Consider the following 26,679-nt stretch of genomic DNA (forward strand, 5'->3'; position numbering starts at 1 on the left):
CCAGATCTTAGATGAGTTTTGCAATGTGAAGTTCTGCGTAGATGCTAGTCAACCAGATGTAGGAAGCTGGCTCAAGTACATCAGGTTCGCTGGCTGTTATGATCAGCACAACCTCGTTGCATGCCAGATAAATGATCAGGTACGTTGTAAAGATTTTCTTGTCTTTTCTTTGAGAGCACTAAAGTATCAGTGAAGCCTGAAGAATAAAAATAACAGTGAGTTGCAGTAGACCCTTGTGGCCTGTTTGTTGATAGGGTGAAAGGTAATGTACAAATATAAGTAAGATGCAGAATAAAGTTATTTGCAGCACTGCTTTCTTCCAGTGCTACTTTTTTGGGTGGTTTACTCACTTTGTAACAGTAAACTGCATAAATGTTCTAGTTTTCTGAATGTGATTGGATGATTTAAACACTGAGCACTATTTATTGCTAGATGTTCTTTACCTTTTTTTCTTTACCATCATAATAGGGAAACATTCATAGAAAGTATTGAGGTACTCAATAACACTTTATGAATTTGTGCAGAAAATGGAAGTGATACACTTGAAATATTATATAGATCTTACTTGAAGTAGTAGGTAGATATATATATGGATGATCTATATGTGGACTTACCTGACTATGCATTTTATATTGACTTGCCTGATTACAAATGAGAAACACTTTTAGATTAATCAAAATACTTCTTTTTTTTGTGTATGTGAAAAGTAGAAAAATATCACTGCTGGAAATTGCTTTATGGAGGCCCATGTAGTGAGGTTAACTGTAATAACAATAGCTATGAAATAAGATCATGAAAATATCATGAAGCATATTTTGCACTCAATAAAGTTAGGTTATGAATCTTGTAACTTTGTATGACAATACCTGAAACAACGAGAGGTTTAGCCTGTTAATTTTTTGTTTTATAAACACTACTGGGTTAGAATTTAATTATGTTACCCATCATTTATTTCTTTTAACCCAATGGTTACCTAAATTAAATATGTTTCAAAGACCATATTACAATGGTTGTTTGGCAAATTTACTGTGAAAATCACCACCAAGGAAAAGAAAAGTTTAAATTAGATGTTTCCAATTGAAAGCTGTTAAGTAATGCTAGCGTCATATGGTCAAAGACTGTTTCAATCATCATTATGAGATTATTCTTTGGCATTTTACCAGCTACCAGATAATTTTTACTGACTAAACTGTATGAGGTAATAAATTGTAAAATTAGGTTTAAATGGGAATCATTTAAAAATCTTCAACATATATCAAAAATAATAAACCAATCAATGGGTTTTTTTGTCTTTGCTGTAAGAAAACAAGAGGCATTATTGACAAATGAAAACATTATTAAATTAGCTATTGATTGAGAGCAGAAAATATCCTAAGTCCGTCATATGAGTTACTGTCACATCAACAACACTTTTTGAGCGCACACTATTTGTAGATGTGGGAAATACATAGGTGTTATATAAATGAATGAATTTTTCATGCTATGTTTCTTAAAATAAAGGAGTTGATGGACCTCAAAAGAGAGCTGTAAGATGAAATAATGTATTTATATCATAATAATTATTTGCTATTCATATTTACTGACAATAAGAGCTGTCTCATTGGACAGATCAGACTGTTGTAGGATCAGTGAAAGGATGGTAAGAATGGGACTCTTGGCCAATACATTTTTCATTTAATATTTAGGTGTCTAATATTTTACGGTAAATACACTCGTCATTGGGAATGTTAATTACATTGAAAAAGCAAAACTGTTTTTCTATTGCTGACTCTGAATTAGCTTGCTTATTAAGGTAGGCATTTATAATTTTAACACAGTTACTTCTGAGGTATATGTTTGAGATATATTGCTTTCCAAAGAAAATATGCTGGTTTCATACCAGCATATAATGAATAGCATGTTTACGTATTTTAATGGAAGAATCAGGGAAAATAGTTAATCAGGAAAAGCATAAAAGGTCAATATTAGACACACACCTATTATTGCTGTAAGCACTCATTTTAAGTATATGTGTTGTACTGGCAGACATCTAAGATGGTAACAGAGTGCATATCAAATAACATCATTGTGAAATTGACATTACATGGTCAAGTAAGTTCACCCATAAACAAGGAGACAGGAAAGTGAGAGGTAAAAGTCAGATTTGTGTGATAGGCAATGTATGCATACAATCCTGCTTAGCCCAGTTGACAAGACAAAAGAGAACAGACACTCAGATAATGTATGCATATGTTATAAACGTATTCATCTGTAAGCTTGTATGCATAGTTCTAAAAGTTAATTAAGACTGCAATTTCAGACAGCTTTGAAATGTGAATGCTGGACTAGGTACAATGAAAAAAAGAGCTGACTAAAGAGATTCTGTAGGTCTGTTTTTTCGCTCTCTTTTCCATGAGGAGTAAGAGCTGACAAGTGGTGAGCAAGCACAACTCATCACATAAGAACACTCCCATTGTGTGAGATATATTTAATGTCCATAAAGAGAGGGACTCTGGATCAGGGGCAATTATTAAACACAAACAACAGCTCACCTGCACAACACAAAAGTAAATGAAGCACTCTCGAGAAATTGTAAAAAACAAAACAAAACAAAACAAAAAGGTGTTTCTCTTCACTCCAATTCTGAGATAGAACTCAAGTTTAGAAAAGGAATTTTAATACCACGACAGGTATTAACTCTTGGACTATAAAGAGGAAGAATGTCAGATGGATCTTTCCACTGTAGCCTGGTCATTGTAATAATTATTGTATCTAACAAAGAAGGGAAAAGATGGCCCAGAACAAAACAAGGGTGTAGAAATTATAGTTTATTTTTGGGAAGGTAGATATTTTTAGAAATTCTGACATTAAAGACCAAACTTAATCAATGTGGATCAGTTTTATAATGATGTAGAGGAGTGGTATAAAAGTGAATAAATGTTCTTGCTAAGATGATAATACAGTTGATGATAGTGAGACAGTCAAAACGTGTACTGAATAAAACCCATATTTGGTTTGTTTGGGGGTGAAGAAGTACTTAGAAACAGCATGGATTTTGATTTTCAAGTAAAGTTGGAAAAGGATGTAATCTGGTTCATCTGGCTGTTTGATTAACATTTTTCTAATACCTCTGTGCAAGCATTTTATCTGAAGGGATTTTAATTTTTAAATTTAAATTCTCCAGTAGATTTCTGTGAATTATTTTATTTCAGGTTTTTTTTTCCAGGCCAGAGTGAGCTTTGTGGCAGTTTTCTTTCTTACTGCTTCCTAGAAAGACTCACGTTTGTTGTTTTTAGATGTCTCTTCATGTTTTCAAAATTATTGCAGTGATGCTTTTGGAGATAGGAGTTCGGAAATACTGGCATGAGCGTTTAATCATAATTTCTAACTAGCTGCAGCTTCTGGCTGATATCCTTTACCAGCTCCCTGAAAATATTATATTAACTATAGTAATTTATCTTTGTAGAAGAAGGCCACACCAAAGACACTAGTAAATTAAGCTCTGAACACATTCAGGTCCTAAAATAGAAGATCCATTATAATATCAAAGGTTCTTTATCCTTGAAATCCTAATTATTTTCCCCATATTCCTTAAAGTTTCTGTACAATGTTACATAGCCACACTGTTGTGGTACAGCATTTAGCCGCATATTTTTATTGAGACAGACAATGCTTCGATATTTTTACATTTTAACAGTCTGAAATTGTCCCTGGTTGTTTTCAGGAGCAAGAACTGGCACTGAGAGGTAGAGCAGGGCAGGAGCAAAAGCAGAGAGTTGGATAATGACAGCTCTTTCCAGAATAGGTCCTCAGGAGGACCAAATATGTAGAGGAAGCATGAAAACAGTTAATTACTTTGAGTTTCATTTACATCTAGACTCACCCATGTGTCTAATGTTAAGGAAGCAAACATCTAGACGGCTTGCTTAGGTTTTCTTTCTTTCTTTTTTATTCTGGATATTTTGATGTCCTTTCCTTTGATGTCTTGTAGTCTTTACAGACCATTCTGCTGGGTGAGTGTAGCACATTGCTTTAGATTTGGTCCCACCCACTCCTGCCTTTCCCTCCATCCTTTAAGAAGTTTCCTCAGACCTCCACATTTCGGTATTTTCACCTTGATCAAAGACAAGATGACCCATAGACCCCCTATCCACCTCAAACAAGGCCAGTTGTCATCTATGATATGTTCATAAATTTGAGGCACTTATGCAATAGCTCTTTGGACACAGGTTTTCCTCTTCTACCTCATGGTGAAACCATATTGGTTGTAATCAGACAGGTCACCAAGGCACAAGTTGTGTAAGTTGACTTTTTAGACTTAAGACCTGCCTTTCCACTCATGATAATTAGAATGAGCTGGGTGTGTGCTTTGGGGTAACATTTTATACGTGTGTATGTATTCTGCGTCATGGAAAGGAACACGGTTTCATTCAAACTCCTGGCCTTCCCTTAACATGGTCTATAACTGGAATAAAGTTCTCAGAAACCCAAGACATTATTAATCTTGTCATTTACACAAGGTGATAAGTCCTTTCATTTTTAAACAGGCCCTTGACAGCTGGTATTTAGTAAGTAGAATAAGAGAAGTCTGCTGTTCACTTTGAGTAAAAAGAAATGTGTCAATAAGAGATTATCCAATGCCTGATGTATATTTTGAAGAAATAAGATATAGAACGAGCGCCCCTCAGAGAAATCAAGGTCAGCATTCACTTAGGAGATTCTGCCAGCTCTCTTGTGGTTAATGAACGGCAGCAAGATTCTACAGTGTTTTCAGTTGGAACAGGCATTGTTCTCGTTTGTGCTTTACCTTATAAAGTTTTAACTGCTTCCAGGACGATCATGGCTGAATTGGCACACCCACTTTTCCTCTCCTTACGTCCACGTCAATGGTTCAATCAGACGGCTGTGACACTAGAACAGTACTATAACTGCAAGCTTATTATGGGCTCAATTATCAAGTTATTTTCTTTGGCTTTTTACTGAGAAAAAAAATGTTTTCCTGAATTATTCAATTAATGTAATTTGTGCAAAAAAAGCAGGGAAGACCAGCTATGTAAAAAGTAAAATGTAATTTGTTCGCCTCTTTCCACTTTTTAAAAATGTTTGCATCAACTGTCAGGTAATTTGTTAATTTGTTCTTCCTTTACAAGGATTTCTGTCCACATTTTCTATGACCTCTTTTGATGTTAAAATTATTATTGGCTTTGGGCATTTTCTTTGCTTTCCTTTTAAGTCAAGTTCCACTTTTATACCAAAGTTATGCTCTGCTGTTTTAAGATGAATGCCAGCTGGCAATACCCAGAGACTGGCCTTGTGAACGGTGCCTAAGCTGACTTAGGGGGGTGGGGATGTTGTCTGGCTGATAAGTTACTTCCTTCACCCGAAGATGAAACTGTCTCAGACATAGTTTTCCATTTGATATTCACATGATAAAACAAACAGCACTGCCCTCCCTCCACCCAGAAAAAGTTTCCCTTGTGTAATGACACTCAGGACACAAGACAGCCATAGCACCACGCAGACTAGGAATTTTTGAAGAGTAACAAATCACAGAAGTTCAATAAGTGGATGACCTACAGTATTCTGTGCGCATTTTGAGTAATTAGTGTTTGCATGTATACAACGCCTTTCATTCAGGAAGATCTCAAAACATCACATCCATACGAGACTCTGCTGTTTCTGGAATGATGCCAAAAAGATAGTCATCAGAGTGCATTACAATCTATCAAGGAGGAAAACATGTTGGTTAAAGACACAAGAAAAGCCTCCAGCCTAGTAAAAAAAAACCCAAAGATGATCTTTAGCTTCCTCATCATGTAGTGATGGAACTCTTCCCAGGCATTGTGAAATCATGCAGAATGACCAGTTTTCATAGAATCGGATGAAATGGCCACATTAAAGACAGGTGGCTAGTGGATATTTCTTGTGGAGTCTGTAGAGTGATCCTTAGAGGTCATTTAACTGAAATTTGCAAGACTTCCAGGCTGGGTACACTGTAGGCTCCAGATATAATAGCAGGTGGATCTTTATCATTTGTTCTACTTATACAAACTAAAACCAACGGTCAATTCTCTGTTATGTGTCATTCCAATAAATTGTACCTGGATTTCTCTTCATGTTATCAACAAAGAGATAAAAGTGGGGGGGGGGGAAGCTTCTCCTCCAACAATATTTTTGTCCTGAAAATAACCAGTGGATACATATTTTTTGATATAGGGAGATAGTACCTTATATTTCTGAAAATATCTTTTAGTCCTTAGACTGTCATCCTAAAGACAAATATAGTATACTATCTCTTTGGACAAATTAAGGAAACTATGGTTGGTTTGCTTTGGTAGAACTTGGCCATGATAAAGGATCTATTCTGTTGGACAAGTATCTTTCCATTCTGTCATCAATTTCTTTGTCTCCTGAAGACACTTCTTGTTATCTCTTACCAATATAGCCGAGAAAGTATGATAAGAGTCCTTCTTATAGAGGCTAAAAACTTGGCTTTACTCCTGTCCTCCTGAACATTGCAGTTTCCCACATTACTATGGGTAGATCAGGGGTCCAGACTGTGTTTTCTAAAGCCAGCCCATATGCACACTTTGTCTTTGTGGACCTGATGTGACCTCTCTGCAGCACCAAGGCTGACAGATGTGTTCATATCTAATGTTGACTTTGTTCAGATACGCAAACTGTCACCTCCTCGCCTCCTACCTACCTTCCAAATGTTAAAGTTCCATTCAGCTTTTTCTAGTCTTCTGACTGGTAAATTGCATGAAGTTATAGAAAATAAAGCATTCGGGGTAAATTTTGGGAACTGGAAGAGGAAGAAATCAACTGTCAACTTCAAAGTGAGAAGGACGGCAATAGTCTGAAAAAGTTGTCTCTCAGTACAGATTCTGTAGGGAGTATATTTCTCTATTATTTCAATTATTACAACTTCCTGAATAGGTTGAAGGTCATTCATAATTCACACTTGTGTCATTTTTAGACATGCCAAATGCAGTCTATTAAGCATAAATAAAACTTCAGTGCTTGACCAGGAAAAATAAACGGGGATTCATAACAATGAGGCCTTGTTCATCTTTTTAAAAGTAAATGATGTGTTTTCTTTTTTTTTTTGTTTTCCCCCCTGTGCACTGAATTTCTCTTCTGTCTCAATAGTACAAGCACAATACTTTAAATTGATCCAAGCATAGCAAACTAGACTGTAAGTCTGGTCTGACAGATTCTAGATTTTTCTATTTTATAGGATAATAAACAAGGACCCATATTATTACCATTTACAAATACAAATAGTAGCATTGTCTATTTGATGGAGGATTAGGTTGAACACAGGCCTTGACAGTATAAAACAGAATTCGTCTAAAGTCTTTTATAGCCTATTAACTTTCCTAATGGAATGCCTATAAGCATCCATACTCTTTTTAGTGCTTGTGCTCTTGGACTTAAATAACAAAGCAAGATAAATGTTTAATAAAATATGATTAATTCCAATTCCAACTACATATAATATATAACTCTATATAACATATATTATATACAATATACTATATAAAATATACCATATAATTACATATCACTGACATGATATATAACATGAATTAAGTGTATTCTATTAAACATTTATTTATATTAATACCTAAAATATGAGATTGCTCATATTTTATGCAAATTTAAAATTTCTCCAAGGTGTGTAATTTGCCACATTTATCCATCACATATAAAATATATCTGCTTGGGCACATATATACTTATATATAACACTGTATGAAAATATATTTTTGGAAATCTAAAATTTGTTAAATCAAATCCAGTCATCACTGCCTTTTGTCCCTAGCTCTGCCTTGTGAACATTAAGTGAATGGATATTCTTTTGGCATTTGGAACTGGTTTCAAGGTTTGATTAAAATACATTAAGTATAATAATTATGTTTAGAGTAATTCCTATATACGTGTGTGGTATTATATTTATGCCTTAGATTGTGAATTTTACCACTAGTAAAAGTGAGTAATTTGGGGCAATTCTAGTTTTATTTTTAAATACTCGAAAGATTTAGCATTAAAAAACATTTTCAGGAATTTCACTACTGTGTTATTTTAACAAACTTAAAAAATAAAAAAAATACAAATTGATCTATTAAGATAGTGACTATAAATATTTGTTCTTATAAATTGAGGCATCCAGAGATCTAGATCTTTATCCACACTTACCAAGGTAGAAATATAGCTTTCTGGAAAAATAAAAAGAGCCCATGAAGATATTGGGAAATTAAAATTTTTTATATGATAAAATGAAAAAACCACCTTAACTTTCAAATGTGTCAAATGTATGGACAGTTAGATCATGGTCATAACATGTTTTATTTCAGGAATTTGTTATTAGCTACCAAAGAGAAAATTCTGGAGGAGTTAACACATTTTAAAAATATTTATCATGACTTTTAAAAGAATGGAATTTTTATATATTCCTATTTTCTTATACTCTAAGGCCCTGTTCCTCTTATCTTTCAACTTATATGGTGAGGAATTGAGATTTTTCCCTCTAATAAAGCATTCCGAGAGAGACACAACAAAATAATAAATCAACAACCCTTTTATATCAATTTGAACTTTTTCTAAGTGTTTGAGACTTTGGGGTCCCCCTTTATATACTTGAGTTGAATTCATCACAAAATCCCAGACCCAGGACATTTTTATTTTGGATCCAGATAACTTTTTCCATAAAACCCCCTGATGGGAGAAGAGATCATTTCTTTTATGGAATTTAACAGAGTAATTGATTCCCTTCCCTTTTTCTCCAACACAAAAACCAGAGAGGTTATATTGGTAGGATCTCTGCTTCTGGTACGTAACTCCGATGACATATAATTCATAGGACTGCAATAGAACTGAGATTTTGAGAATATACCGGGTTTAAAGACATTATGGTTATATTTTTTAAGAGCACGGCCAAGAATACTTAAGATACAAACCTGTGGGAAAAACTACATAAATCACTTCTGTTATTTATTTTATTTTTATTTGCTGAAAGACCTGTTTTGTAATACAAAAGTGTAGATGTGATATCTTACTTTCGAAAGGCTTGATTCCTCCAAGATTCCTTTCCATCATTCCTCCACGCCACTTTTTTTTGAGGCAACAAATTGTCATTATGTTTTTGTTTAAACCACTCCTCTCACCTCTCAAAGGCCTGCCTGTGTATTAGTATTGCTAGAACATAAATTAACTTTAGATGTCGACAGCTCTGGATTCGAGTATTCAAGTTAGATTTGGGGGCCATTGTAATCATAGGTGGAAAAGCAGAATTTTGCCGAATCTAAGATCCGAAGAGATGAGATATAAAGAGGATCGCAAGTGGTAGCAACACCTTGAAAGAAAGCTCTAGAATTGTAAGGGTGTGGTAGATGGGACTTTGAGGCACATTCTTATTGCTGTGTGAGGAAGCGTGCCCAGAATCTGCCCTCATTACGTCTGGCGCTTGCCAGTTCTTTTCAAACCTCAGTTTCATGAGCACCATAAAAATTCACTTAAAATCGAAAAGAACACCCTGAAGTTAAAACCCACTCTGCTTTGCCTTGCCTTTCATGGCCTGGAATGTCACCTTTTACCTCCAGTAAATAAAGCCAACATCAACACTCTTCCGTGTCTTTTATTTTTTATGCACTCAATATTCTTCACATGACGATCTGTACACTTAAAGGGAAAATACAGTAGTGATCTATGTCGCTGCAAAGAGAATTGTCTTTATAATATATAGTTACAACGTACCTATCATTTTCTTTTGTTTCTTGGGCTGTTCACGTTGGATTGAGTAAATCTAAAATGGAATTAAAAGAGACATGATTAATAGTGGACTACAAAGAAATGATGATATCATGATACTTTCTTGAAATGATCTGGCATGTGTGTCTAAGCAGCATTCCCCAACAGAGACAATTGCACTGTTTTACGGTCTTGCAGGGTATTGTCTCTTTAACCTCACTATTTCCGAGAAGCCACCGAAAAGTTCTAATATGTCACAATTCAAATGTCAACATGTTGTTGGAAAGGAAGCTAATAAGTTAAACCTTTGAGAGATGCCAAAAAAAGAGGTGATTCAAGCTGTTGAGAGAAGTCCATTGTTTTCTAAGGGGAAATAGGACTCCAGAATGAAATAGGGTACTTACAGGCATTTAATTGGAAAGTTTAGGGGAAAAGAGCAAATGCACAATCATTTTTTTTCAATCTGATAACTTTTTGAACAGAACTATTCCTTTCAGTGCACTTCCAGAAACAGGAAAATGTGAAGGCTAGGGTTAATAAGATACAAACTGCAAATTCTCTGGTTTTTGTAGAAATAGCACATAACACGGAATAATTTTCTTAAGATAGTCTGGAGTCTATCTCTGGGTGGATAGAAAGCATCCTAGGTTATATTCTAACATATTCTAGCAGCATTTTATGTTTGGCATTATTTTCTGTAAACCAATTTCACCTGGTTAAATTACTGTTGAATGAAAAAGGATGATTTTATTTTGACAGGAAAGAAACTAAACAGAAAACATTCCTCATTGAGTTATTTTTTAAATTTAGCACAATTTTGTGCTGTGATGTTTTTATAGAAAAAAATAAACAATTGGACTTTAGAGCCACCTACTGGAATAAAGAGGCACATACTTAGGTTTGATGTCCTCTGCTTTTCAGAAGATAAACAAATAGATAAATACAATTAAAATTATGCACACTTCTGTTGATCTTTTAAAATATTAACCTACTCAATTTTTCTCAGTTTGAAATATCAAATATCCTGTAAGAAACCAACAATGTCTTCTAAAAATATGTTCTCATAAGTTCTCTTAATAATTTGTATGATGTGAGTTTTCTCCTTCTTGGATTGAGACAGCAGAATCGAATCCGTAGTTTACTTGCTGTCTTTGTTGCTTCTGTTGGTGAGTGTGTGTGTGTGTGTGTGTGTGTGTGTGTGTGTATGTGCACGTGTGACTGTTATTGGTCTCATTTTCACCAGTTAATTGTATAACGTCATTCTTTCTTCGACAACTTCTATCTGGTCGTTATGTAACAAATAATCTTAGAATAAAATTTAAAAACTATGAACATTTTTGTGATAAGATGAATAAGCACCTTAAACATTTTCATGATTAAGTGCTTTTTTATTGAGATATCATTGACATATAACATTATGTTAGTTTCAGGTGTGTAACATAATGAATTAGATATTTGTATTTTTTTGTGTGAATTAAATGCTTTTATAAGTGGAAAAACCCTGAAGCCTGGACAAGTAAGTTGGACAATGACTTGCCTAAGGTCACAGAGCTGGTCAAGGTGGGGGTAAAAGTAGGCAGCTCTAGGAAATTATAGGTCCACGCTTGCCCCACAGTTGTTTAGTCAGTCACTAACAGATTGATTCAATTCTTTCTCTCCTCAGAATTTTTCTAGAAAACAGGGGAATAAACACCTCCCCCTACTACCCTGCTAAATGAATCAATTAAAGGCATACTGCCTGCTTTCAGAGAGTGGGAATCAGGAGCTGAGGCATGAGGTCAAGTCCTGGATCTGGGAGTACTGATGATTGGTGAGAGAGGGATTAAGTTTTTTAAAAACAAAATAATCTCCTTTGACTATGTGCTCTACAGACCGGTTCTTTGTGTCATGTCCTTCTAACCTATTCCCTAAAAAACACCTTGTTGAGAAGGTGCTGCTTTTGAGAACATGCTGAGGGAGGCAGTTGTGCCCTGCCACCCTTAGCGAGGCTATGCTGGATAATGCCAGGCGCATTCAGCTCTGTGAATACGTGTGTGGTTCCCTAGAGTGAGGAATTCAGAGAAGGGAAAGTTCTTTGCTAAACATTACACAGAGGTGTATGCAACACGGTAAGCCTTGTCTTAAGACAATTTGATTGGTGAGGTAGGATTTAGAAAAGATTTGTGAACTGGCATGAGAATCACAGCTTTCCATTTGTCAACAGAAGGCCAATTTTCAGGACATAAAACAGGAAGTCACACTTCTTTTGACAAAAATAAAAGGAAATATTTTTTTATGCTATGAGAAAATGTACAGATATTAGTGCATATCTTGCCCTTTCTTAATATTCACTTCTTTCTCTCTTCCCACCCAACCCTTTCTGGTGTTTTGAAGATATTTTATAGAGTAGTCACAGACATTGCACCAGGAGAGGAGCTCCTGCTGTTCATGAAGAGTGAAGACTATCCCCATGAAACTATGGCGCCGGATATTCACGGTTAGTACTGTTCGCACCCCCATCCTCCGCGCCCTCATCCGGTCGCCGTGACGGAGCATCTGCGTGGGGCCATCACACATGGCATTTGTCAGTTTTCCTGGCTCCTTAGTGTCAGTTTTCACAAAACTCCTTCTCTTCTGAGTGGCTCTTTTCTTGGCTTGACATCTGGCTAATGTTACTGTGAATCTTGAGTAAGCAGAGGTCTTCCCTCAAGTGGAGGCCAAACGAATTCTGAATATATCAACTGAGATATCCCACCGTTGAAACTTTTTTGTCAATACCTTAGACTATGGTGAGAATCCTTTCACTATACAAAAGTCATTTCAGAAAGCTCAGTTTGGGCTTTCATCAGTCTGGTGGGTGTTTCTTCCCATCTAATGTTCTATTCCTGGAAAAAGTATGTCTCCTTGAGTAAAATCCTAGTTGGCACGACAAGATGGGAGAGGGCTGGGGGGAAGGGGTTTAGGAGAAAAATACACATGAGGAAACTTTACAGCCAGAGAAGTTTTTATTTGCCAGAGACCTATTCTAAATCAAATGAAGGGGGTATCAAAAGAATTATAATTATTAGTTCTGCATGTATAGGACAGATGAAGAGATAATTCTATCCGTATTGAAGTGTTACCATTGGGATGAGAATTTAGTACTTTTTCCTGTCTCTTTCCTATTTCTTTCTCCTAATATAACATGATTTGGTTAAACATAATCTAGTGGTGTCTTTAGAATGTTTTATAGTTGGAAGGACCACTGGGAAGGGTTACTCACCCCAGCTTAGCTGACAGGTAGGGACGGAGCCACCTCCCATCCCTTTGGCATTCCGGATGGGAAAACCTCAGCCTCTGCTCTCTGTAGCTTTTGCGAAGGAAGCTACCAGTCTTGGCTGGCTCTTTACTTGAACATTTTTTTCCTTTGGCTGAGCTGCATTCTGCCTCTTTGTAGATTATACCAGTTATAGTTTGGGGAACCTTTTGGAAATTGTTTTCTTCTCAGAAACCCAGTGTTCTCAACCAACCTGGTAGAGCTTAAGCCTGAGTAAGGAATCTTACCCAATGGGGTCTGGGACAGACGAAGCATGAGGGCATAGGATACGAAACGTAATCTAGCTTTCTCTAGTGCAAGGCAACTTTCACTGGTGAATGTTAGACCTAAAAAAAAGGTTTTCAAGCAATTCTTTTTAGAAATATGAGTGATTAGCTTACTATTCTTAAAAGCCTGAGTGGAAGTGATTCTTCTTCTTTTAGGGCTACGATTCATAAATTACCTGCCTTCACAACACCCTTGAACCCATCAGCTGCTTTTTATTTTCATTGTGTCACACACACACACACACACACACACACACACACACACACACACTATACCAGATACTATATGCTCTCCATTTATTATCTCATTTAGTCTTACACATTGATCAAACCTATAAGAGAGGAATCATTTTTATTTTACAGATAGAGAAACTGAGGCTATCTAAGGACTTAGATAAATTTACCTTAGATCTAGGTAAATTGGCCAAGATCACATGACTAGAGAGTGGTAGTTAACTTTCAAACCGAAGTCTTGTTGTCTGTAAACCCTAGGCCTTTCCCATCCATTCTGTGGCTTGGAGATTCTGTTTGTGTTCAGCCTGCTCGTGAGATCCTAAATGTAGATCTTAAATATTGTGAAGAGTATAACAGATTATATTACATGGTTCCATTACCTGGTTAATGTCATCGAGAAACGTGTCTTTAGAGCTGAGGTGATTTATCTTAGAATACCCCTACCTTCCTTAACCCTCTACGGTCCAAAGTTGACACACTCTATTAAATCTACATACTGCTTTCTTTACTGTTCTGGCCCCGCTGTTACTGGTTTAATTGAAATGAAACCTGTCTTGTATGTGGATTTTAGCAGTGGTGTCTCCTCTGACCTCTCCTTCACTTCTCATATCACAGCTAGGCTTTCTGATTTTCAGCGGCTTTCAGTTCCCTTCTCAGCATGGACCCCCCCAAAGCCCCTAGGGACCTGCTACCTTCTCTGACTTCACTTCCCCTAGCTCCTCTACATGTACCCTATCAACTCGCCCTATTTTACTACAGTTTTGCTTTTCCACCAGCTGCCATGTTCTTCCTGGCCTTTATCATTGGTCCACGCTGTTCCCACTGCCTGGAACATCCTCCTTCATCCCACTTCACCTGGCTGATGCTTGCTCATTACAAATCCTTTTCTGAACCTCTCTCCTTCAGATTAGATGGATTAGACATGTTCCTCTGGGCTCCTTTAGGCCCCATGCATGCATCTGTCATAAAATATATCACACTCTATTTGTTCACATGTGTTTCCCCTTGAGTTTCTTATATAGTCATTCCCTAGCAAAATGCCTAGCATTTGTTGGTGACTAAAATATTCCCCCCAAAACATTCAATCAATGAAAAACTGGCCATAGGTCCTGGCTGTAGCTCTATAAAACAGGGATTATGTATCATGCTGCCCGGGTGTCTTTTCAGCATTCTGAGCTGTTTTTAAGACTTCTGTGATTGTGTCTGTGTGATCTGTGCATCGTATAGCCTCATGAGCAGGCAAAAAGCTATTGAGATGGAAAGAATAGGAACAATACCATCACTGCCTGGCACCTTATAACCTTGTTATCTCTAGTCCCCACTATTACCATTTATTTATCTTACTGATGCAAAGGGCAAATTCATGATATGTTGGCTGTTTAACAAGGCCCTGCCAATTAGCCCTGACCCTAGGGTAGCATAAATTAGTCTAGAAGGGTACTAAAAACATCTTGTGTCCATTAGGTGGTAATGACGAATGTAATGAAACATCCAAGTTTACTGATGCTAACCAGTGTAAGCATGACTCAGATAGGGACTCTGTGTCCCATGTGCCCTCCGGGTCACATGGCACAGTGAGACGTGTGTGAGAGAGACAGAGATGGGTTCAAATCCTGGCACAACCACTTGGCTCTATAACCCCTGACTGGTTTCTGAACTTCCCTGAGCTTTAATAGCTTCATGTGAAGTCGGAATAAAAATATGACATGTAATTTCTCATGATCAGGTTTTGAGAAATATCAATCATCCGTGAACAGGGTGGAGGGACTCTATCATGCACAGTAAGTGGTCATTCTTACTTTTAGTGTCTTGTGAGTATTAAACCCAGGAAGGGTTTAAGCCGTAACGTGTTATCTGGTAAGAAGGCTATACTGTAGCCGCAGACACCACGTTATCGTGCTAGGCTCTGTCCTGTACGTGTATTAGTTTTAATTCCTATTAAAATCAAAGTGGTAGAAATAACAACTAAATAGCTTCCATTATGTCTTCCATAAAAACTGCCGGTTTGTGGTGACACTTCTGATCGCCCAGTCCTGGTAACACCTGAATTATTTCCACAGAAGAACGGCAGTATCGCTGTGAGGACTGTGACCAGCTCTTCGAGTCCAAGGCGGAGCTAGCAGATCACCAAAAGTTCCCGTGCAGCACCCCTCACTCAGCATTTTCGATGGTGGAAGAGGACTTCCAACAAAAACTCGAAAGTGAGAACGATCTCCGAGAGATACATGCGATCCAGGAGTGTAAGGAATGTGACCAAGTGTTCCCCGATTTGCAAAGGTTAGAAATGGCATGTTGCACTACGAGACGTGTTTATTTACTCTGCAGTGAAGTGTGGTTATGCTGAATTTTCAGAATTTATGCAGATGGAAAATCTGGAACTGGGATGAACCTGACAAGTGTGTTAGTGACATGTTCATAAATCAGTTTTCCTTGGAAATTCTTATCTGTAAAATGTTTACAAGCAAGTTGGAATTAGTTATTTTGACGCTAGATGGAAAATAATATGTTTATATTTATTTAAGTAGTATTATTGGCAACTGAAAGAAAGCGTTGCATGACAGCACAAACTATGACTTAGAGGAAGAATCAAGAATGCCGGAGCAACACTGATGCCAATTAAACTAATCATGTGCCAAACAGTAAAGCTGGTTCCAGAAACACCTAGATGACCAAAAAAAAAAGATTGATTCTGGCATACACTTAATGAAAAGATCGATGACCTTTTGGTAGATCAGTGTAACCCATGGATTTAATTTCAACTATTTAAACGGCACATATATAAAAGAATAAGAAAATCATGCCCAATGAAGAAAATGTTTTATTTCCCAAAAGGGAAAGAATAAACATGATCTAAATGAAATTATTCTTTAATACTTACTTTTAACAAAGTGAAAATCATGTATCAGCAATATGGTAACTTTTTATAGGCTTTTGAACTTCATTCAAGAACTTTTTTTTTTTTTTTTACTTCTATTAAAGCAAACAGCCACCCTGGAACCTCCCCTTTGATAACTACATTGATTATTATGCTATAAAATAGTTCGTCTGATCAGAGATACAGAACCAGCTAATAGGTTTTCCGTGTGCTTCTACCTAATGGTTTTTGCCGTGGCCTACAAACAATTTTAACAATTGTATTTGTTTCTTTGCTTTTATTTAGTTTATTTTTTTAACTTTTGTTCATTTTTGACAGACAGAGACAGAGCACGAGTGGGGAAGGGGCAGAGGGAGGGAGACACAGAATCCGAAGCAGGCTCCAGGCTCTGAGCTGTCAGCACATAGCCTGACGCGGGGCTTGAACTCACGAACAGCGAGATCATGACCCGAGCCGAAGTCGGAGGCTCAACCGACTGAGCCACCCAGGCGCCCCTCATTTCTTTGCTTTTAAATCCAGAAATGATCCTTGGAATCTATAATTAGAACTTCAAGTGAACATAACCCTGTATTTAAATGGTTATGGTAGTGTATCAGCTGGCCTTAAGAGTGTGAGTTACTCATGGTTTACCTTGGACAGTCCACCTGTTTCAGTTTATCATTTTATTTCCTTTCTTTCTTCAGTGTCTCTCCTTCTTCTCTCTCCTTTCCACCTCCATTGATGGCCCTGCATCCTCTTCTCTGTCTAGGCTTCTTACAGGAAAGGATTTCATACAGTAGTCATTGATTTTAATGGATAAACAACTTAAAAAAGCATCAAGGATGACCCATTCCTTCAGGAGACTGAGTCAAAAGGATAGATTTCTAAGCTTGAAAATTTCTAGGCTGGAAAGATTTAGCTTTTAGAGGGAAAACATTGTAGGGAATAAGAGGGCTTTCCCGGTACCCTTTAAACTCATCTTTACCATTTAATATAAATCTACGTAGAGAATCAATCTGTTATAAATGTTTGGTAACACTTAGATTTGTATTATAAAAAAGTCAGAGCATATCTCATAAATGTAATTGTGCTCAAATTAAAAAATAAAATGAAACGAATAAATACCTGTGGGTAAGGAAAGTATTTATTACCGTAAAGCAGTATCTCTGATGCCAGAGATTCAGTATTATTTCCTTCAATTTTGCTATCAAAAATAATGGGCAGCATTATAAAACAAAAAATGGTGGATTAGACACTAAAATGTAATTCCTACTGCCCACTAGAAGGCATGGTGACACCTAGGTAGAGAGAGTTTCTTTTCTTACTGGCTCTGGGATTGAGGCTGAGTCAACTCTACTTAATGCCAAAACCAACTGCCAGTTTGGTTCCTTCAGTCAAAAACATTCAGTGGGAAACAATAAGGAAACCTAATTATCTGGTATTGGATGAACCCTCAGAACTTTCTTTTTGGTAGCTCAGCCAGACGGATATAGCATGTCACTATGCAACCTGAGGTCGACCATATAAGTGGTATTTTTGGTTATATAATTTATTCATGTGCAGAACTTACATTCCCCGAATATTTTCCACTTTATTTAATCCTATTTTGTTGCTTTATACTTTAAACAAATGAGAGAATTTTTTTGACATGATAATTATTCTGTTCTGTATCTTTTCTGTCAAATGTTGAGAAAAAATACCCCCTGCCCCCCCCCAAAAGGGCAAGGACCAAAGGTTAATATGCAAAAATTACAAAGAACCCAGAAGGCTAGGCAAAGCTCTATAAAATAGGATGAAGTTCTATGAGAAGTGGAGAAGCCTCCGTAACAGCTGACGGGCTGGCTTCTGTGTCTGTGAAAGAAATACACATTTGGTTTTGTAAGAACCAGTTGTCTTTTGATTCTTTCTATCACTGAGTGATAGAACAATATGGATTTTATGCTAGATTAGAAGAAAAAGAAAGGAGAATTCCTCTTACACTGCTAGTTATTTTTCCCCCTGTATGCCATGTACTATATTCTTGAAACCTTATCATATCCTTGGAGTAAGGGCACAGGAATAAGACTCAATGTACAGGCCTGTCGCTCCCATTAGATTTCAGAGTTTATGATTTGACGTACATATTGGAATATATGTCATCAAATGGCATGCCCTCCTGAGTGGCTGAGGATGACAGTGAGTATATGAATCTGTGCCATGATTTCGGAAGATGTCCCTGACTCAGTTCAATGTTAACCGCAGTTGATGATATCTCTCTCTTAACTCTATTAATAACATTTCAACTCGTGTAACAAACAGAGGATTGCATATTGTAGATAAAGGTAGGGCTGTTCTTGTGACTCCACACACCTGTACTCTCCTGGTACCTTTTGTTCACAGAGATATCACCATTTGTGCTCAAACAGAATAGCATTACAAAGTCGACTGACTCACGGGGCAGGAAAAATAAGTTCATATGCCAGTATGAATGGAGTTGTAGAGGGGAAGCTGTGGAGGAGAAAAAATATGGGAAAGACATTTCTGATTTATCAAGATAGGAGAAAGCGTACTTCATTTTGTCACGCACCCTGCCATTCACACAGCGTACGTGACTACTGGGTGTATTCTAGGTGCACAGGGTCTTACTGGTACTCAACTTTAGAGTATTTATCTCGCAGAAAAATAGAACATGGCAAAGAAAGAGTGCTTGCAGGATTGGTAGTAGTTGTTGTTTTTTTTCTTAATATCTTTGTACTGTGGAAAGTTTCAAAGTATACAAAACTAGAGAGGGATGGTGTAATAAACCCCCATATGCTCAGTTTCAGTAATTATCATACAAGGCCAGTCTTGTCTCAGCTATACTTGTTCAGATTATTGAAACAAATCCTGGACATTATGTCATTTTATTCATAAATAGCTCAGTATGTATCTGTCGAAAAAAGGACTCTTTAGAACACAAATTTCTACACCACACTTTAAAAATAATGATTCCTTAATATTACCAAATATAAAGTCAGTGTTCAATTTCCCCCAGTTATCTCATTATTTTTTGGTTTTATGTTTGAATTACGATCGTAATAAGATCTGCCATTGCAATCTGTTGGCATGTCTCTTTAAAATTTTTTTATTAAAAAATTTTTTAGTGTTTATTATTTTTGAGAGAGAGAGAGAGAGAGAGAGAGACAGAGTGTGAGCGGGGGAGGAGCAGAGAGAGAGGGAGGGAGACACAGACTCTGAAGCAGGCTCCAGGCTCTGAGTTGTCAGCACAGAGTCCGATGCGGGGCTCAAATTTGCAAACTATGAGATCATGACCTGAGCTGAAGTCGGACGCTTAACCGACTGAGCCACCCAGGTGCCCCTCTTATGTCTCTTTTAATTTATAAAAGGTCCTTCAGTCAAAGTCAGTCTTTCTTTCTCTCCCTCCCTTGCTCCCTCCTTCCCTCATTGAAATTTATTTATAGAAGAAACTGTTTTTTCCTGTAGCATTTCCTCTAGTCTGGATTCTACTGATCATGTCCCCTCGGTGTTAACATCTTTCTCCCTCTTCTCTACTTCCTGTAAACTCACAGTTACATCCCAAGCTTTGATCAGATTTAGGTTCACTGTTTTAAGAATAATACCTCACTGATGCTATGGTTTATTTCCTTCAGGAGGCACAAGGTTTATTTCTGACTTGCCTGCATTTATTAATTGCTTACATGCTGTAAAATGGATGTTTTCTACTTCTATCATTCTTTCATTATTTATTATCTCTGTTAATTCTACGCAAACAAACTTCCCCTCATTGTTTATTTGCTCACCCTGAAGTACAGTTCATATAGGAAGGGCAGGACATGTGGGTGAGTTTTCTCTTTACTTACTAGTTTTCAGAGTAATGATTTTGCTTCTCAGAATCTTCCAAGGGTGACCCGTGAGCTTTTGTTTGTGCGATTTTGAATATTGTTTTTGTTAAAAGATGAAATTATTATTTTTATTGATGCTTAAATTTCCTCATCTTTGGTCAGTGGTTGTTTTTTCACGTTGGTACCTTAATTCTTTTGACATGCTCTATAACTTTCTTGCTTTTTGCCGTAACAAGATGTTCGAGGCCTATCGTGTATCTTGGGCTTCAAGTTTGAAACAGGCTATTTCTCCAAGAAGCTCTGGTTACTTTAGGGGTAGTATCCCCGTGCGTTATCTGTGCATATTTAATTAACAAATATGTTCAAACATCTGACTATCACAGCAATCCATTATCTATAATATTTGCTTTTCATTAAATCCATGCAGATTTCATATACAAGTTTTAGAAAAGAGATGGAAATATTTGAGAAGCAAAAATATTCTAAGCTTGAAAACAGAAAAATTATCCTTGTGAGAAACTTCTAACTCCGTTTTTCTTTTGAAGGGCTTTAATAATGCATCCACTTATATTATTAACATATTTTCTTTCCTCCCTAATTCATAGGCGGTATATACATATGCTTCTATATCTATGTATACACATATCCATTCATCGCTCATCTGCAGGACCATCCATTCATCCATCCGTCTCAGGGTTATTTTGGGAAGTTGCCTGGTGAATAGTTAGGTTACGACTCACTTTTCCACTTGGAGATATGGGTAGAAACAAAAGTACCTTTTTGAATCTAGAGGTTATATATTAGAAAGGATACCTGCCTGCATGTTCTTAAGCATGTTTTGAAGATCTTCAGTTTCAGTGTTTGTGTTTGAATTAAGTGGGTATTAGCAATGTGTGTTGCCCTTAGAATGGTGTGGTGAATCCAGAACTGGGCAAATAGCTAGTCCTTTATCGTGCCTCTAAGTTGGCAACTAATCCCTGATAGCTATCTCAGATTTATTTTCAAACAACAGGGGTACTTCTCTGTGTTAGTGAAGGACACAGTCTAGGAAGAATAAGTATTCTTTCGTCTGTTGTGAGCCTGTTTCTTCTCTTTGTTTCTTCTCTTCTCTCACCTCAACTCCTTTTCCTTCTCATTTCTTTAATTGCCAGTTGGATTAGCAATAAAATGACATTCTGTTTATGAATGTATTCTTTGTCACCGTGTCTTATTGAACCAATTGTTCTCTTAACAGCCTGGAGAAACACATGTTGTCACATACTGAAGAGAGGGAATACAAGTGCGATCAGTGTCCCAAGGCATTTAACTGGAAGTCCAATTTAATTCGCCACCAGATGTCACATGACAGTGGAAAGCACTATGAATGTGAAAACTGTGCCAAGGTACAGTGAATTTGTAGACTACTTGGCCCCTCTCTGTCATCCTGCTCTCTCTTAATCCATCACTTGCTATGATATATAAAAACAACCCTTGAGAGGGGAAACTATAAATATCTTGAGAAAAGTAGACTGAGTGTTGTATGCTAAAAGGCATTAGTACAGTGTATAAAAACACTTAGTGGGTACCCTTTTATTTTTGTAAGGGAGGAAGTGAGGCTTAATGGTGAGTTCCAGAACTAGGTGTCAGACATCCTTGGTAAATTCCTGGTTCCGCTACTGGCTTGCCAGTGTGGGGTTGTTTTATAGCCTTATGGAGAATGAAAATTGTATCCAATGCACATTACTGATTTCTTTTAATAGCAGTTTGCGAGGAAGTCACATAAAGTTTCTGAATGCCTATTCAGAAAGAATAGGAGACTCCTACATTTGCAGATTTTTCCACCCAAGTCCCCACCATAAATCATGACTTGGTTCTAATTAAGAGCACAGTGTCTTAGTGGCCTGCCTTAGTGGCCACTGCTGAGCAGCATAAGGGTGCAGTGAAGCACTCTACCTTGACCATGACTCTGAAACATGGAAACAGTAGTTCACATCATTTAATGTTCATGGCTCTCAATTAACTAAAAGGTGCGCTGATGTCATTGAAGTCGATTTCTATTTCCAAAACCTTTTTATAGCATTTGAATATCTTTCTTCATGCCAGTGGAAATTGTGATATTTGAAATTATCTTTAGAGATGCTCTGCTCCCAGAAGTGTGGGTGACTTTTGCTCTTCTCTTCTCTTCTCTTCTCTTCTCTTCTCTTCTCTTCTTCTTTTTTTAGTACAGTGTTTAAAGGAATGGTTTTAGCTTAATGGTACCTTGCTTGAAACAGTGTTAGCATTATCCCTGGGAGAACTCCTTGAATAGATTTGAGATACTTTCGTAAAAATCCCCCCAATTTCGAACATAGTGTGTTTTGGTTTAAAGGATGGAAGTAACATACCATTTTAAATAATGTCTTGGCTGGCATTTTATTTTTCAACCCTAATCACTCTAAATGGGATCAAGAAGATCTTGACTGTGGTCTGTCATGCCATTAATTATTTCGTTCAACTGATACCGATGGACATTTCCTGCTAAGGATATAGATCTGAATAATTTACAGTCCCTCTCCGAGAGGAGCTCATGCTTTGGGAATATGACTTTCTTTTGGTCTTTGGGGAAAACAAATAAACAAAAACAAAATAAATAAACAAAATTCCTTCTTGAGTCATTCCTGGTCTTCGTTATTGTGTCCTTGAATTAAGTTTCTTGATTAATCAGTACTCATTTCCTAGCAGGTTTTCACGGACCCTAGCAACCTCCAGCGGCACATTCGCTCTCAGCATGTTGGTGCCCGGGCCCACGCATGCCCGGAGTGTGGCAAAACGTTTGCCACTTCGTCGGGCCTCAAACAACACAAGCACATCCACAGCAGTGTGAAGCCCTTTATCTGTAAGTTTTTAACACTCCAGCCCTCCTTCCTGCATCTGTCTCTCATCCGAAAGGCACTGTGATCAGGAGATGGCCACATGGCCATAGAAGGGTCTCTGCATTAGCTATTTATGGTCCAATCCAGTTGGGCTATTTTTCTATTACAAGAACATCTTTTACACCCAGATCCATGGTATCTTGTTTATAATTCCTGGGGTGTTTTCTATTAGATGAAATCAATAACAAGTAGAGAAAAGAGAAGTCGTTAAATAATGAAAGGGAAGCCTCTCCAGGTTGTAGGGTTTAATAGAGAGAACCAGATTTGTCTTCCACTGAAAATGGTCATGGCTTTGTAAAACAGCAAAGGCAAATGCCATAAATAAGATGAAGTGATAAAAACCTATTCTGGATCAGAAAGGCTGGAAGAGCCCCACTTGTCAAGTAGGCTGTGACTGTGAGTGAGTGAGTGAGTGTGTGTGTGTGTGGGGGGGGGAGAGAGGGAGGGGAGAATAAGACTCCCCTTAATCTACACATTGTTACCAATCACCGGCTGCAGGTTGGTAAGAACTACCAGTTACTTGAAAAGCAGAACATTTTCACTTTGATGGTGGACACGCTGCTTCTATAAGCCACTATACTAAAGCAAATTTACTGGCAGTGTGTGTTCAGAAGACATCCAATCTGACCACCTACCTAGAAGGTCCCTGTACAGAGCACTTTAGTAACACACTCCACATAAAGTAAAACTCCGCGCTCATTTGCTTCTTCCGTCCACCCACTCCTGTTCCCTGTATTGTGCTGAAATATTTCATAAAGCAAATCAGTTGTTTTCAGTCGATCTGAGCAATGACTCTGGACTTCTTTTGATCCATTGCTCAGCTGGGCTTATAAACACTGACTCACTGAGTTGCACTACAAACTTTAAGACTGATTTTGTATGCAGATGAGCATGGAAATGATCGAGGCATACTCAGTAGTTGGCAAAACCTCTGACGTGGGAACTCTTAGAAAACATTTTTTTTTTTCTGACAAATACTCAATAATTTGTAGTAGGTATATGAGACACTACTACAGGACCTGATGGGCAAAAACATAATTTTTGGTGCCAACGCACAGATGCCAGAGACTAACTCTCCTCATTTTTAGCTCGACACAGTCCTCTTTTGTGCTTCCAAGCAACAGGAGAGCTTTTTTTTTCCCCTTTCCAGCTTAAACTAGAGTCTTGTTTTGCTCCTACAGGGTTCTTCTGTACCCTGGGTGGAGTGAAGATGACCAGCTGATAAACAAAAGGGTGCTCTAGTCTCCCTTGGGGGGAGCTCTGTTAGAAATCACAGGAAATAAAGTATACAATAGACATTTTAGACTTCTTGTCTCATAAAGGCCTTTCGGACTCTAGGTCGTGACGCCCTTAAAAATGTACTTCGTAGTGTCACAGGCATAAATAACTCATGTATTTCTGATTCCTCAGAAACAAATTTTGGTACGTTTATTGTGTCTTGGTGGGAAAAAAATAGACTGAACGGATTCTCTATTTAATGACTTAATGATTTCTCTATTATTTAAGCTAAAAGTTGGAAAATATAGATTCCTATTATCTAAGGTTCTGGGATCTGGAATTTTAATTGTGTTGAAATCAAGTGTTTCATTTTAAAGCACTATAGGGTGTCCCTTTCCAATCAGCTTGCACAACTATTTGCCACAAATGGATTTTCAGTAATTATTGGTAAATTTAAATAGCAGATGGAATTCTTCAAATGTAAAATCTGACAGAGAACCATGGGGTAATTATGAATAATAGCCATGTAATTTCAGAACAAAAGAGGAGAGTTGGTGTGGAGATTGGGAGTGGAGGAGGTTCACCTAGAGTTGATATCTGTTTCTCACCAGAAGGCCACACACCACGATTTACCCCCACTGGTGTGTTTATGGCAACTGTCTCTTATTACAGTGTACCGCCAAGCTTGAGCCCAAAGTCACCAGTGCTAAGGTAATTACTCACTGCCTTTGCAGAAACCTCCAGCCTTCCCAAATAGAAACCACATGCTCTAATAGGCTGAACATATTCAAAATACCTCTTAATTTGTTTAATAAGTAGAAAAATGCAATGTTAACTGCTGGCTAATTCCTATTACTGAGAAAATTACAGTAGAGTATAGACTTCAACATCAATTGAGCCGTTTACCTGGAGGCCTGGTGGTTAGTGGTGGGCCAGGCCAGACATTCAAGTGAGGAAAACAAAGCCTCCGCCTAAGGAAACATCCCAGATTCTCTGTTCTTAAGACCTGACACAGACATCGCTCATCTGTGTAACACGGGGTGGCAACCAGGAAAGTCTAATGCACCTTCTGTTACTCCGATATAGAGAAGCTCCTGATTTTCTTCAATCCATCCAGGTATAAGAAAGGAATATAGAGAGCAACATTTTTTTGCCAAACACTTGCAAACCTTTCAAAAGTTTATGCCGTGGTTGAATACCCATCAAGACGTTTTCTCAACGCCTTTTAATGCCCAGAGGAGAGGTGTTACTTTCTTGATGAGTGAACTTTTATAATTCCAACGACATTTTATTTACTATTTCTTGTTATTGCTCATAGCTGAATTAGTATAACCAGCGAAAGCCTCATGTTTCTACCCTCTACATCATACGGTTTTAATTAGTGTATCAAAGAATTTAAATAGCATGTGTATTTATTGTATATGGTTACTAGTATATACTTTTAAAGTAGTCTCTGGTCAATATATTCCAGTAGAATAATTTAAAAAGAAATCACTCACATCTTCTCTTCCCATTAAAATGCATGTTACAGCCTCTATAATGTCATGAATCATCCCACAGTTGAAAGCTCCTTTACTATTACTAAGTGCAGTGATATATGTAGCAATGCATTTTAATCATTAGTAGTAAAAGAAATATTATGGAATCACTTGGTACTTCCTGTTTGGTGGTGTGTGGGATAATCCAACTTTTGGGTGAGTTTTGCATGATTGAACATCTATAAAATCTCCTTCGAGTTTTTTTTTTTTTCCAACTATTACTGCTTTAACTTAGGAGCTCAACCACTCTGCGCTCAAAGGCAGCTGTCACATGAAAGCAATAAATGTCGTATTTTGTCTTCAATTTAATTTCTTATATAAATTTGTTTCAGTAATCACCAACAAGGCATATCATGTTTCTGCATGTATCAAACGTGCACGGGATTGTTAAAGTAAGCTCACACATAAAGCGGATTCACCTCTACTAAAGTCAGATAAAAAAATGTGATGCTTAGGAAATGGATACTATAATCCTGCCGGACTGCGAAGTGAGGGGAATTCTTACCCAGCAAAGGAGTTTTTAAAGGTTACGAAGTTTGGTCTTAAAATACACTTAGATCTGTTCTCTCATCTGTGAGGAGGAAGATGTTCTACTTTTTTGGCAAATTTTCCGCGAAGAGGGTTCTTTCCCAGCCGTGCCCTGCCGTGTTCTTTCTGGATTAGAGCACTCAGAACACTCTCCCTGCTTACCATAGTTGGCTAACCCACATAGAAGTCAAGCCCTGAGATAACCGGCGAAGATATGACAACAAGTGGACGTATTTCCCAAGGACGGGGGTTTCATAAATGCAGGAAGGTTAGCACAACCACTGGTGTGAGGGGAAGTCAGA

The 26,679-nt window shown here is 37.4% G+C and overlaps 1 protein-coding gene across 6 annotated transcripts in view; it reads left to right on the plus strand.

Annotated features, from left to right (window-relative positions):
* MECOM (MDS1 and EVI1 complex locus) overlaps nt 1-26,679 on the plus strand; it is a 555,566-nt gene that overhangs the window by 496,689 nt on the left and 32,198 nt on the right. For 3 of the 6 annotated variants that reach the window (XM_042998288.1, XM_042998290.1, XM_015535249.2), the window contains 5 exons: nt 5-139; nt 12,106-12,208; nt 15,588-15,804; nt 21,437-21,584; nt 22,900-23,056. In XM_042998288.1, the coding sequence (XP_042854222.1) occupies nt 5-139; nt 12,106-12,208; nt 15,588-15,804; nt 21,437-21,584; nt 22,900-23,056 (760 nt within the window). The remainder of the gene's footprint in view (nt 1-4; nt 140-12,105; nt 12,209-15,587; nt 15,805-21,436; nt 21,585-22,899; nt 23,057-26,679) is intronic. The other 3 variants (XM_042998289.1, XM_042998291.1, XM_042998292.1) reach the window with 1 other exon arrangement.

Source organism: Panthera tigris, chromosome C2, assembly GCF_018350195.1.
Source record: "Panthera tigris isolate Pti1 chromosome C2, P.tigris_Pti1_mat1.1, whole genome shotgun sequence".
Classification (NCBI taxonomy): Eukaryota; Metazoa; Chordata; class Mammalia; order Carnivora; family Felidae; genus Panthera; species Panthera tigris.